Source organism: Dromaius novaehollandiae, chromosome 29 (assembly GCF_036370855.1).
Source record: "Dromaius novaehollandiae isolate bDroNov1 chromosome 29, bDroNov1.hap1, whole genome shotgun sequence".
Lineage (NCBI taxonomy): Eukaryota > Metazoa > Chordata > Aves > Casuariiformes > Dromaiidae > Dromaius > Dromaius novaehollandiae.
In genome coordinates, this window is record NC_088126.1 from 573,690 (window position 1) to 588,343 (window position 14,654).

A 14,654-nucleotide genomic window follows, 5' to 3' on the forward strand; every position below is an offset into this window, starting at 1 on the left:
ATTTCAGCAAAACAGTTTAACTGCATCAGGAAACATTTGCTTTCTGTACAAGTACCACAGGCCAGTCAGTCACAGATCTGCCTGAACGAGTCTGCTGGCAACTTACGCTTTGCTGTTGCATACACTGTCCCCCCTTTATGACCACAGGCACAGTCAGAAAGGGTCTACTGGTATGCCTAACGAAAGCCCGACGAACAAGCTACCTTCCAAAGCTATTGCTTGGATTAATCATGGCAGTCTCATTTACCTGCTAACAGGGAATCTCTCTCTACCTCATATCTCACTTCCTCGCCTCACATTTTACCAGATCAGAGACAGGCTGAAGAACAAGCCCATCTCAGTTACACTGCTCCCTCACAGTCCAAGGCATGCGGAATCAGCCTCTGTCCGCAACAGATGCGTGTCCCAGTTCTCTTCTTCACTCCTGGTCCTCACCTCGCAGTGCTGGTGTACAGGCTGCTTTGAGATTGGCTAACAGCGGCGCTTGTTGTGGGCGTCGATTCGTACTCCGAAAGAACAGGCTCCGAACCAAACTGTAATGCCCCAAACTGCAGGTTTAGCCCTGAGATATCTGCTGAGCCAGGCATTTCCACTGCAAGTGCAGGAATCTGCAAGGGAGGGAAAACGCAAAAGGTCAGTCTCTCCTCAGGATGAGCACAGAAGAAAAAACCCACGTCAAACAAGGGCAGACCAAATCAGGCAGAGAATTTAGCACAGAAACAGGTAGGCTCTTTGATGTCAGGCTGGAACATGCACCTCGCTCCACTGCAGAGAAGCGCAGAAAGTCCTCAAACAGCCTGAGCTTCTCAAAAATAATTTTAGCATCCATCCTCATTTCCCACATAATGGTAGTTACAGGCTTGCATCTTCTGAACTATTCTGCTTGCCTCTGTTCAGTCCAGGAACACAAGCTTTTCTCTATCACCCCCACAAAAATCGATGCTAATATCAGAAAAGCCAAGCCCAGCCTCTCCCTCACCAGCTCAAAGGGAGTTTGCTGCAGCTCTAACACACAATGCAATGCCTCCTTCCCCAATCTGCACCTTTGATGTTAATGATGCTTTTTTCTTTTGCTGCTTCAGCTTCTGCTGCGCTGGCTGGGGACTGGACGACTGGTTGTCTGAGGACCCTGGGGACATCTGGGGAACAGGATTGGTTTTGCTGGGCAGCGGTGAAGAAGGGGGCGCCGGCACTGTCGTGGAGGCGGTCACCACAGGCTGTTTCTCCTGCATAAACACTTCTATCATGGTGGAAGTTGATGTAAAGGCCTGACGCTTGGTGAAGGGACTATGCACAGAAGAGTCTGTTGGGTTCTTGAGATCTACCAGAGGAGAGAGTCAAATTATCAGGATTTTTTTCCCCTTAAAGTTTAAGCAAGTTCTAAAATTTCTCAATATCAAGAAGTGATCAAGTGCCTGTTACAAATCAGATCTTGTGAAACAGAATTCCCAGACTGCATGCATCATTTAGCACATTAGTGTGTCCTGCTGAAGCAAACTGATGGTTCCGCAGAGTAGAGAACTCCAGCATCCCCACTCCCAACCTTGTGCTCTAACTGCCAATGTGAGCCTTTTAATCCCTTCTCCTGTCAGCTCTTTCTACCATCTTTACAGGACAAAGTGAGCTTGGACAGCAGAAGTCCTTTATCCTCCTATGAAGACTCGACTTCAAAGTCTCTTGTGCGGAGGCACCGCATGCCTGACTCCTGCAAGGCCTGACACTGCTTCCTTCCCTTTCTCTACCACCACCACTGCATTTCATTGCCTGATCTTTTCCTTGTAGCTCCCGGGATACCCAGTACTTACACCACCACTCAGGGCTGCCCACTCTCAGCACCCCACACCACCCTCTTCCTTTGCCGAAGCCTACTCAATACCACAGCTTACTACAAACAACTCCTATGCTCTCCAGCTCTCCTCTGTGGCTCCTTGTCTGAAAAGATCAGGAGCTGCCAACACTGACTGTTACTAGGACAGGGCTCAATTTTTCTTCAGCTTAGATTTGAACCAGAGCCATCTCCCTATAGCAAGAAATAAAATGCAGAAGCTGAAAGAAATGGCATCAGTACTCGACCACACTAGGACTCAGAGTTTCATCTGAAAAGCAGAAGCCTCTCAATAATCGCTGCTTATTCCCTCATGCTAGTTCAGAGGTAGAGTTACTTCTTGGCATTTAACAGTCACCAGAATAACATTCCTTTACAAGAGACATCAGGTCAGCAGTGAGATGAGACTCATAAGTGTCTGAATTGAGGAACTATTCTCTGGAGGCACCCATTTTCAGACCTCTTCCCTGTCATACAGATTTACACCAAAAAGTAGCTCTGCCCACTGCGCGGGACTTGGGAGCATTAGAAACCTGGCCCAGAAGTTGGCTGGAATGACTAAGAGACAGACTGAATTTGACTGCTTTAAGTATAAAAGGAACAAGGACAGATTCTGATACAATATTACATTCTACTCTAGTCAGGAAATGCTTTCCACAAACTCGTACCTGCGATTCTTTTAGTTTCTCCAGCAAAGTTAGCTTGCTCGTGAACTTGAGGAGCACTTAGTGAAATGGCTTTAAGATCTGGCCCTCCTTTTGAATCCCTCACACTGCCGACTGCAGCATGTTTCTGCAGATCTGGGAGAACGCTTTCCCAGTTGGGAAGCCACACTGCTTTTCCTTACCATACTGCACAAGAGACGAGGTCTGCGTAGTGGATCCCATGTCCCAGGAGGAGGCAGTGGTGCTCCCGCCAGGCTGGGTGTGCTGAGCAGCCAGCTGAGCCAGAGCCTGGGCTGTCTTGAACTGCTCCAGGAACTGAGAACCTGTGGTACTGCTGCCTTTGGCCTCCCCAACATCTCCAAATCCTTTCCCCAGCATGCTCACCTGCAATTTCAGCAATGAAAGAGCAAAGTCAGTGTCTCCCTTGGCTTGGAACTTAGTTCCAAGGACAGATATATGACTTTTAATATATGCTGAAATGTACTGTAACGTGCTTCTTCTCACTGGATGCCTCAGTTTAAGTCTTGAGTTCCATGCGCACAGACACCACTAGCAAAGAAACTTCATACTTCTCTCTCAGCCTTTATCAGGCACGAGCACAGGTACACTTTGTTGCCTAATCCACATATTGTACAGTGCCATAGACATTCACCAAGAAAGTTAACACACAGGATCTTTAAAGAGGTACTAAACTATTCACACACATCCCATCTCACTGAAAAAGACAAACACCAGTAGAACTCGGCTTTTCAGTAATTAAGATGGTTTTGAAAACCCTTCCTGAACTATGTCATCATTAAGCACACAATTTTTATTTCTTTTGCTGAAGTTATACAAAGAAGCATCTGTCCAGTGCTGTGCACATCTCTGCTGCAGATTCAATATCTCTTCTCTTCATCCTTCAGTACAGAGCTGCTAGCATTTTATCTCATACCAAACTCCTAACCAGTTCCACTTCTCAGAAACTACAATATTTGCAAGCCTCTGGACTGCAAAAGCTTTTGTTCTCCTCCAAGCAGGAAAGAAGCATATATCACAAGTCTGACGAGGACAAGAGGGGAGGAATTATCTCAATTATTTCTAATTAATGAGTTCCAGACTCACAAATCATTCAAGTGGAGGACTATGCCACAAGTAGAGCAGGTGTCAGAACCACATTTCATATATTGTCCAAACGTGGATCAAGAACGTAACAGAAACCAACACTTAAAAAACCGTCACGCTGGCAGAGAACACTGTTTTCCTTACCATGCTGTGGTGAGAGAAGGTGTTACCAGAGGCAGGCTGGGATATAGCACTCTGCTTGGAATTGCTGAACACCAGCGGCTGGGCCAGGGAAGGAGCCTGGGAAGACTCCAGGTTTGACGACTCACTCTCCATAGAAGAGGGTGTCTTTCCCAGCAGTACTGCAAGATCAATTCTGGATAAAGAAAGAGGATGAATCCACTGAGGTTAACATAGGAGCTGACACATTCCTCACTTTCACTACAGCAGTATTCTACCTCCGGCCTCCCAGTTCATGCCTTCTGCCTTACATACCCCAATGAATCTGTGGAATGCTATTTCACAACTGCCACTAGCAACCTCAGAAGAGCAGAGACCAACATTTACATTCACAGAAAGCATACTTTAAACACAGAAACATGCCCCAAACTTGCTTCACAAAGAAATCTGAAAAACCAGTGGCAGAGCCTAGAATAAAACTCAGATCCAGGATTGGGACCCAGGAACTCCTAATTCAGCATTTCTATTTAAATCTGTATTGGCTTATTCACAACTGCTGCATTTTACCTAATTCACAAGGGTTAGTATGGGATGGTGAATTACTCTGGGATTTTTGTGTCACTTTTGCCAGATAAGCAGTATCACCATGGGCTATCACCTTTGTCCAGCTGTGATTGTCACATTCTCTGCAGGCAGAGGCACTGAAGACACGTTGGAGGCAGTGAAGATCTTAGTCTCAGAAAGCTGGAAGACAAGAGGGAAAAAGAATCCAAAAGAACAGGGTGTTGGGATGCCAACTAAAGCACACAGGTATTTGATACAACAGCCACAGAAAGACTCAAGAAACAAAGTGTTCAGGTTTAACTACTCCCACAAGAATCAGTTTGGCTCTCATAAGAATCAGCTTTTATTTGTTTCTTCTCTGCCAAGTGCACAAATCATCTGCCAGGCTTTTTCAAAAAACACCCCTCCTACTAATTTTTAGTGGTTCACAAATCCACCAGGGCTGCTGGGGCCTTACAGATACTCCAGATCAGATGCTCCAAATTCAGGGTACGCAGCACTGATCTGCAAAACCCACTCCATAGGTAGGTGAAAACATTGCTGGAGAAGTCAAAGAAAAAAGCTTCAGACTGATATCTGAGTTTCCAATGATCCTGGTATCCCCTAAGTGATTTGACTGGAAACCAACAGATCTACTTAAACTGTGGAGGGGAAAATAATGCTTCTCAAAAGGAACGAAGGGGAGATTTAAAAGCCACCTGTGATTTAACCAAGAAATCAATTGAATATGAACAGCTTTCATTCCAGACTAAGGAGCTGCCAAGCAACTATATCGCAATAGTAAAAACAAAACAACAAAAAAAACCCCACAGCCTTGAGGAATCTCTGAGAGCATATTACACACACCGAAGGCAAGAAGGGCTATCAAGACTTTCTTCAAGCAGACCTGACTTGGACAGACACAGAAGCTGCTTGTGTCTCCAAACGCAGCAGGACCATTTCCTTCAGACAGTGCCTGGAGAGCAAGAAAGCTTTCCCTTTGTGCCAGTTTCGTAGGCCTAGCCAAAACGAGCATGCAAAACTAATAACAATAATAATAATAATAATAATAGAAACCCCCAATCCTGCTCCCAACTGCAAGAACAGAAATTCTCTCAATTTAAACAGTGGGACTGAGGCCCAGCTCAGAAGAAATGGACACACCAGCACTAAAGCAGGTGATAACAGTGCCTCATTCTCCCCTGAAAGATTACAGGTAGAGAATAGAAAGCAGTGAAGCAAGCCAAAGAATAAGTCGGAAGGTAAAGCACAGCTTCTGTTCGATCCAAATGTTCGGCAGCAGAGGCCTGTGACATGCACCAAGCCACTGTTGCCTCCTCCACTGTGTGCACTGTGGATCAAAGGCAAACTTTTACAAAATGCCACTCAGCTGGAGGAGCGACAATTAATAATGCGGTTGCAGGAAATAAGAGAGGACCAGACTCAATGCCCCAGGAAGTCCCTTCCCATCTTAGGCTCCTATGACAAGTTCTACCACCCATGCATTTTAGAAGCACCAATATTTATCCTACTCCAAGTCATTCATCTTAGTTCCCAGAACTGGGAGCCTGGCTTGGGCTATGCCCATGGCTTGCAGAGGACAGGCTTTGTGCATCTCTTCCAGCTGTGTGCATACACACAGGATACCACCCTGCCGGCAGACATGCCGAGGAGGAGCCGTTTAGAGTACTTACATCTTCATTCCAGTCCTCCGTTCCCCATTCTTCTGTCGCTGCCCTCCATGCACCTACAAGGATAACAACAGATAGAGAAGTTATCTGTGTATCAAAGCTCTACTTTTTAATGAAAGTCAGGGAAGCACTGGGGAGCTTTGCAAGCAGCTGAGTGGATTTTTATTTGCCAACCAGACAAGTTAAAGCAGTAGCCCCCAACCCAAGATCCCCTCAGCCTTGCTCAGGCAGGCTAAGTTGAAACAAGGGGACCGCTGGGCTAGCAACGAGGGCGAAGCACATACCCAGCACCAAACAGGAAAGCTGAGCTCAGCAAGGAAGCCCTGGCATCTTCCCCAGCCTCCTTGCCTGGAGGCATCAGTTTTGCCCGATTTCCCCTCTTATCGCAGTAGCTGCACGTTTCTGCACCCACAAGCAGTTAGTGTCACCCCAGCAGCCCTGGCAGAGCACCTCCTTCGTGGGCCTCCTGACAAGGCCTGCTCCAGAGGCCAGCTCTTGTGCAGGAGTGTCACACAGTCTTGTGTCACCCCATGGGTAAACCTGGCAGGCACATGAGTTTGCTTCAAAGGGCACTACAGGTTAAGTTTAGCATAAAGCCCTGTTTTACCTAAATAAGCTTATATAAAACCCAGGAATAACTGAACCATTTGCATGCTTCATATTTTTTTCAAAAAAGTTGAAACCTCACTGCATCAAAAACTCCTGCGTAAAGCAGAATCCAAAAGGAAAATGTATAGGACCAACTGATCCATGAATTTGTGCCCAGTTTCAGACATGCACAAAGTCCATAGCTTAAAATAACAGAGAGAAAAGCACAAGATTTTCAGCCACATTCTACCATAGTGCAACTTGTAAGATAGCAAAGTTTACTTAAAAAAAAGGTTTTTTTGCCTGACTGTGTCTTCTTTGACCAGTTCAGTCTCTCACTTACATCCCAATTTAACCTCAGTACTTTGAATTTTACACATTGACTTCAAGTCCATTGGACAACTTAAAATTTGGTGTGGGAAGAGAGCAGGAATTTTACATCCAAAGAATTCACAGCACAAAAACAGCCCGCTGTTTTGTGCCAGTCATCTTCAGCCCATACAAACCAAAAAACAAAAGCCAACACAGCCAACAGGGTTAATTCTGTAGACATTTACAAGGATAGGACAAGTTGGCATCAGCCCCTTTATCAGCTGAAAGCCTTTCACTGCATAAAAACGTACTGTGTGTGGAATGAGAACATTTTGGACTCTTCTTTAAAAGACACAATCAGACTCTGAGATTTTGGGGGGAAGAATACAGCCGAACTTCCCATAGGCACTTTAACTATGAGGCTGAAACATCCAAGCAACTGCGTATCTAGAAGTGAGGGATTTAGTTCACCAAATGCATGTTTTTGCCTGACAAGTTGAATTAACCTAAGAACCTTTCCTGGATTTTTAAAATTCAATTTAGAAATACAAATGTTAATACAACAACTTCCTTCGGTCCTGGGAACCTTGAGGCACACTACTCTTTCCTCCCCAGGAAGAAGCATCGGGAAGAGTAAGATCCATCCAACACACAACACATCTGGAGTTTTAAAAGCTGGGTTTCACCATTTCTTACATTTGTTTGTGCCCCCACAGCAGTAACAGGAAGGCTCCTTTCCAGATTCTCACGGACCAGAAAGATCTTACTAGCTCAGTCCCCTACCCAGAGGGAGGAAGTGGGAGCTGGAGGCACTTCAGTCAGCTGCGACTGGCAGAGGAGAGCTGGAAGCCAGGAGGGTTTCCTGCAGGAGAGTCTGTGCACCGAGGAACGTGGGCACAAGACTCCATTTTAGTTTTGCTCATTTAAGTAGGTTTGCGGAAATAAGCGAAGCAAAGCAGCAAGGAAAGCAGAAGTAAATCCTGAAGATGAAGAAGAGCCATTAACGGGGCTTTCCCTGTATGTCAGAACATCTCCTGCTAAGTCTACTTGAGTACTGGGCACCTACTCAGCCTGGCTTGCGCTCCTTGCACATGGAGAGACGAGTGGAAAAACCAAGATCTGCAGTGAGCAGTGGTACAGCAGGCATTCTCCAGAAAGGGAACGGACAGCTTTCTAACCAGCACTGCGTTTCGTTTTTTGAAAGATACCAAGTACCTCTCTCTCCCTCAAGCTCTTCTGAAGGGGAGACCCATAATGCAAGCAGCACTCTGACACTTTGACAATTTTAGAAGTGTTTTTTTCAGAATGGCAATCCCTCCTCTCTGTGGTAAGGAAGCCCTTCAGAGAACAGCAGATTTCTTAAAGCTCCTCAAATCAGAAAAAAAAAAATTGGTAGAGGATATATCCATTTTTTAGGCAGAATTTCAATTCTGTTATCTAGTAACAGAGGAGTAAAGTAACTTAAATACACAACGTGCCACAACGAAAAGCAGCTAGCTGCTTGACAGACTGTGGTGAACTGTACTTGCTGCAAACACTGCTGATGAAGGAAATCCCATGGTAAGGGGTTTTTTTTCTGTCTATACAATTTCTTCCTTTTAGTGGGAGAGGAGAGCAATCGCCATAAAATCAGTTTGCTCCTCCCTCAACCCATCAGGTAGTCAGCAGCTACCTTGAATGAATGCATACATGCTCATTGCCCATGCCTGAAAGGGTGACAGACCCAAAAAACAGCTCGGCATCCTCAAAAGAACACAAAACCAATCAAAACCACAAGTGTGGCAAAAGCACAATGGCAGAACTCTAGCAGATGGCCTTGTGCTGCCTGTGAGAGTTAAAGATTAACCTAGAGGTAAGAACATGGAGATGCTCCAAAACAACACACACTCAAAGCAGGTCTGCACTGAAGTGCCTTCAGGACCCTCACCCTGCAAAACACTCTACAACCTCAACAGTCCTCATTCATTCTTGAGTTTCAAGAGCAAAGCAGCAGGTTCCCCATCTATCTGAAATCTGGATATCAGTGCTGCTAAAGGCCCTTCTGGAGAAGACATTAGTCAATCAAGCTTTTGGCCTTGTTATGGATTCTGAAGGAGTTTTGTAGGCTTAGTAAGGCAGACGGGATCATCTCATGGGTTCTCCTGGCTTCAAAGGCATAAATATATAAGAGCAGGAAAAAAAAAAAAAGGTGTAAGGCACAGAACAGCTTTGCCACCAAGCATCCTGGTTATCTTAAAATATCAATTGCAGGGCAGATCTGTTCCGATGAAGAAAAGCTGTGCAGTAACAGCATGCCAAAGCAGCTACTAAATGCATTGCTCGCCCAGAGATAGCTGTAAGCAGAGGTGAAGTGCTGAGGTAGTTTAGCAAGACCGGTTACCCCTGCAGCAGTGTTTTGAACCCACTGCAGAAACATGCTGCAGAGGCCAGTGAAGTGATTGCTGCAGACACCACACCACGCTATCAAGAAAACAGCACCGGGACAAAGGCAAGTCATAACTTTCTGAACGTGAGGCGAGCAGAATATGACTGAGCTGCCTAATGCTTCCTCCCCTTGGGTAGGATACTCTGTCATCGATGCTGTGGACACAGGGCTGCTATGGGTGCTGATAAGCAGTGGCTGAAGTCAAAATTTACACGATCTACAAATATATGGGTTAACTTCTCCCAAGATATATTCAAGGTGTCAGCATTAGTAGAAGCATAGTCAGAACAAACAATGAATATTCATTAAAACAAACAAATTAAGAGAGAAAAGAACGACATATCCACAGATATTTCTTTTTGTTTTTTTAAAAAAGCTATAAAGTAAAGGTATCCGGGGCAGTTAGTGCACCTGGATATATCGTACCAGGAGCAGTGTCAAATTTTCGGGGATAATTTGACCCCTCACCCCCAATGAAATCAAGTCCTGAAACAAAAAAAAAAAAGACAAGACAGACAACCAGTGAAATTGTGACTTAAGAAGTGAAAGCGAGTTTCATTGCCCCTATGTATATCAGTCACATTGTACCTGTGGATATTGTTAAAGAGATGTTTGAGGCTACTAAAATGGAAACAAAATGACCATGCATGACACATGTGAACAGTGTAGTTTCACGATAAACTTTATGGGTGCATTGTAGCACTAGAGCTAATTTATATAGTTTCATCAGAAAAGAAAAACCTTCATTTCACCCCAACCAGTACTTAAGCTGCTTTATGTTTCCGCAAAACACTCACATACATAAGCCTGTGCAGAACGGACAGTTATAAACTTACAGTATATAGAGGTCATGCATTCCCATCCCTTTTTCCTCCAGAGACACAAATGCACCCACGGCCCTCAACTAACATATGTCTACACCAGTCGTCCGGTATTTAAATGGCTCCATTTCTCAAAGTCATCAATAAGCTCTCCATTTTCTGAAGAATAAAGCCTACACTGACAGTGCACAGTAAAAGGGATTATTGCTTAGAAGTATTTGCAAGTTAGATGTAAAAATTCATCTGCTAGGTTATTGTCGCTTCACAGATTTACAAACTAAGTAAGGACAAGTGGGCACAGTACTTTATTTCTCTCTTCTTCCAAAGCAATCAAAGTTTGTCATCGTATACAAGAAATAGGGAAATGGCTTATTGCAACATTAATGTACAGTTGTGAATGCTTCTTATAACCAAAACTTGGTACTTGAACGCTCAAGAAAACAGGCATGTAGAAATGGTGATGCAAGACTACCCCAGGGAGAAAGAAAAAAAGGAAAAACCCCACCCAAACACTTAAAAATACACAACTAAAAACTTTTGATTAGAGATTGTCCCATGACACACTGCCCAATTATTGCACTGCAAAAATCTTGAGTTCACTTGTATAACTGTGTGCATACTTAAACAACAAACCCCCCCCCAATATATCATTTTTCCAGTGCAAGAAAATGTGCAAGGGCAGATTAGTGTTCATAGCCCAGTGAACAAGAGGTTTTGGTACAAACAGGGAAGCAATAAACTGATTTCTTTTCAGCTAGCTTTCTGTAGCTAGGTCTCATCTCAAAGCAGTTTGAGCAAGACCACCATGAAAGGAAGGAGAACGCTACCAGTACCCCAGTCAAGGTCAAGACAACATCTAAACTCAAAAACATTCTCAGAAGGATACACTGAATATCAGGAAAACCTGCAGGTGTTAGTCACACTACAGTTTATAAAAAAGCCTCTTCTTCCAAAGAAGCAGCATGGTTTCTGCTGGAAAGCAAACTGGAGGCAAGTGTTCCTGTGCCTCTGTTGAGCAACAGCCTGCACAAGTTCACACCGCAATCATCCACCTCCAAATTTCCCATACAGTTACCATAACAGATCATATGATGCAGCCTTTACAGTTAAAAGTGTAATCTCGAATTAATCTTACAATAAACTCAAATATAGCCTGGGTACTCCTCAATAAAAAGGCACCTCTGGATGCAAAGAAGCCAGGCCACTGGATTCCAGCTCTGAACCAACAACCCATTCCACCAGCCCTGAGCCAAAGGACCACTGCCCATTAACCTCCTTATAAGACTGAAGGGAAAAGAAATCAATTTGTGTCTAAATACAAAACAGTAAACAAGAGCACGAAGATCACTTACTTGTGCCATCGTCCGGCTCAAAGCTGCCAGTGTTGTTCCACGTGTTGTTGTTGCTATTCCCATAGTTCTCATCCGTGCTGGCTGGCTCAGCATAGTCAGCTGGGTTGAAAGTTCTGTAACAAATATGGGGAAGCGCATTTTTAAATTTTTCTTCCCAAGCATTTTAAAAACAACTGATTTCATTCAGACCATGATATAGCTAGAAGACTCCCAGAAGAGACAGTCCTCCTTCAGTAGAGGGATGGTTCTACGCTAGCCATTCCAAATCTAAATTAGCATGATGCAGCTTTTGTATTAACAAAAACCAAAACCAAACAAAAGACACAGAATCAGATGACTGAAGTCACATGTCACTCAAAGCAAACAATATTATCCATGCAGGAAGATTTGATTTTTTTTTTTTGGGGCTGTGTTTTGTGTCAGTGAAACTTACCCCATGCCTTGGGCAGAAAATCTTCCTCCCCGCCTTCCAGAGCCACCTGTAAAATATATACATATGGACCACTGAGCACCTCTGTTGGCTCTGTGTCACTGGGAAAAGAAACATTAGAACAACATATGGAGCTCTGATGCCCAGAATATGAAAGTGTCAAGGATCTTCCTGAGCTGATGAGATTTCCAGCATCATCTTTATAGGCATGTGAATTACCTCAGCTGGCTGGCAGCATAATTAGTTTTGCATGATTCCAGACTCAGATTAGGTTTCCAACTGTCACAAAGCATAAATATTGGACCTGGGGTTCTGATTTCTGTAGTGTGTGTCCTCAGCAACAATTCCTGAGCAGCACAGGTTTCATGGAAAAATGAATTCCTGAGTATTTAAAAGCCAAACCAAGTGTTCTGCACAGTAATGGTGCTGGGACACACGAGTCCAGGGACTAGGAGGATACGTATTCTGTTGCTAACAGGCAATCTGCCCACCTGCCAGATAGCCACCTTAGTTTTTAATCTCCTCTCTTTGTAAAACAAAACAACATTCAGTTCAACTCCAGGGGTTGGATGTAGGAACCAGTTACTGTTTCTACCCTGCCCAAAACATGGAAGAAACATGTAGCGCACTAAGTATGAGGAGAAGAACGGAAAAAACAAGTACTGATTTTCAGTTTGGCAATCCCTCTCATAAAAGAGGCTTTTAAAATTCCCGGAGAGAAGTACACCAACCTTTCTCCTGCCACCCCTCTGACCTCAAACCCTGGGTGTACCTCGGCCTCGGCCACGTCCTCGTCTTCCTCTTTCTGTGCCTCTTCCAGAAGATCCTCCACTCTTACCACCATCCAGTCCATTCTCCTGGCCCCGAACTGAAAGACAGAATGATGCAAAGACAATTTCAGGATTCATCCTGCTTTAAGGTGGATACAAGGCCAGACCTTGGACTCTAAAATACAGTGGTTATGCAGGAGATCACGCTGCCAGACATTTCTGTAACTTATTTTGTTTGAGCTGGTGCTATTGAGTGCATCACCCATAGGAAAGCATCAAATGGGCCTCTACATACACACACAAGGGTGATTCTCCTTAAAACATGTCTGCCCTAGGAGCTTTACTGCTAGTTTTTGTGCAGTGCATTAAGTGCCTTGGTATGCATCATGACAGTTAGAGTTGCTATTAAAGGGCAGGTCCATACACTCTCTTCCACGGCTGGCACCTCGCCCCCGCCTTGGTGGCCCACCACGTCGTCTGCTGAAATCCCGATCCCTCTCCCGGTTTTCTTTGCTTTCTTCACTGGGTTCTGTCTGTCCACTGTCCTTCTGTCCTGAGACACCCTTCTTCTTCCCGACCATTTCCCAGGAATGCTGAAGATTGGCAAAAGGGAAAGTAGTTAATCACAGTTTGATCAATACTAGATGCAAGACATACATACTTAAACATTCTACAGAGAATATAATGAGGGACTCCAGAAAAACCATTTCCAGCCTGATTTTATTAGAAAAACCTTTCTGCCTGCACACACCTACTATAATTTCTTCCTTCAAGGACAGCTTTCTTACAGCTGACCTGCAGGCAGTTTGAAGGAGAAGAGATGGGTCATTCCACTTCTGCAATGATCTACTTAACCTCTGAGATTAGAGCAGACATCATACTCATTGTTCGAGGTGTGGATAGCTTTACCCCATGCAGTAGAAATAAAACTGCTATTTCACATTGGTCCCTGTTTTGGGGGAGCTCTCAAAACAACCCAGGTAAATGGCCCATGGTGTTCTGCAGTCAACATTTAAGGATAAGCTATTCTCTCAAAAGTAGAAGGATCTTTTGAAAAGGCTCCAGGGATTACTTCCAGTCCACTACCATAGTATTTCAAGGAAGCACCTGTGCTACATGCCAGAGAAGAGAGGATTAGAGGATTGCTAAAAAACAACATAAATATATATATATTTGGACTGCAAGTGAAAAAAGGGAATTCTCCACTTTTGGGCAAAAGAACCCTAAAAGCAGTATCCGTTTAGACTTCAATTTCAGGGTAGGAATCCCAAGCTTAGTTTGAGTAAGATGAGCCACTGGCAGCAGGTGCGACAGCACCAGTTTCCCTGGGCTACACACGTATGCAAAAGGTACATGCGATAGGTCAGCCACCATAGCAGTGCACCATTTTGAAGCAACTTGGGTATCACAGGGGCATGTTTACCAGTTTGAAAACCACTGTTCTATGGGGCAGAACCCGTTCCTTGAATATGCTGATCACACGGAGAAAATTATCTCAATTTATCCAACGGGCAAGTTCAGGTCATCCCAAGTTCAACTGTAAAAATTAAACGCTTCTCCAGCTTACTGCTGTGGGCCCACATCAGTTTTGTTTTATGACAGTCCGCAGTGGTTTCACATTTTTACCAAACCAATGCTACATACTGTTCGAACAATTAAAAATAGTCACAAGTCATTGACAAACACCTGAAAACATAACTTGCAGACAAGTAAACAGCTGGTTTTGGATGGCAACATGCAGAGACAGTAACAAAAAAAACCTTTCAGGCACAAACAGCCTTTCAAACCAAAGGCTTCTGGAGTCTCTCTCCATAGGCATCTGGCTCAGAAGGAAATTTAGGAAAATATTTACTTTGAATACTGTAATGTTGAGCCAAATCTAACTCAACACTAAGATCATGGCAGCTCCTTTATTGTTTGAAATATGGTAAATTACAAGTAACTAGCTCAGCAGGTTAGTTGTTGCCACTAGCACAGGGGTATTTGAGCCATTAACGAGTCTGTTTCT

The 14,654-nt window shown here is 44.2% G+C and overlaps 1 protein-coding gene and 1 non-coding gene across 15 annotated transcripts in view; both read right to left on the minus strand.

The window, feature by feature from the left end:
• UBAP2L (ubiquitin associated protein 2 like) overlaps positions 1–14,654 on the minus strand; it is a 32,668-nt gene that overhangs the window by 10,856 nt on the left and 7,158 nt on the right. For 10 of the 14 annotated variants that reach the window (XM_064498946.1, XM_064498949.1, XM_064498947.1 and 7 more), the window contains 11 exons: positions 13,071–13,239; positions 12,649–12,744; positions 11,880–11,925; positions 11,447–11,559; positions 9,700–9,759; positions 5,952–6,004; positions 4,373–4,458; positions 3,739–3,910; positions 2,673–2,874; positions 1,044–1,321; positions 436–608 (listed from right to left, as the gene is read on the minus strand). In XM_064498946.1, the coding sequence (XP_064355016.1) occupies positions 436–608; positions 1,044–1,321; positions 2,673–2,874; positions 3,739–3,910; positions 4,373–4,458; positions 5,952–6,004; positions 9,700–9,759; positions 11,447–11,559; positions 11,880–11,925; positions 12,649–12,744; positions 13,071–13,239 (1,448 nt within the window). The remainder of the gene's footprint in view (positions 1–435; positions 609–1,043; positions 1,322–2,672; positions 2,875–3,738; positions 3,911–4,372; positions 4,459–5,951; positions 6,005–9,699; positions 9,760–11,446; positions 11,560–11,879; positions 11,926–12,648; positions 12,745–13,070; positions 13,240–14,654) is intronic. The other 4 variants (XM_064498954.1, XM_064498952.1, XM_064498953.1 and 1 more) reach the window with 1 other exon arrangement.
• Positions 42–178, minus strand: LOC112994392 (small nucleolar RNA SNORA58). The gene has a single exon (XR_003261937.1). It is a non-coding gene; the product is annotated as a small nucleolar RNA SNORA58 (small nucleolar RNA).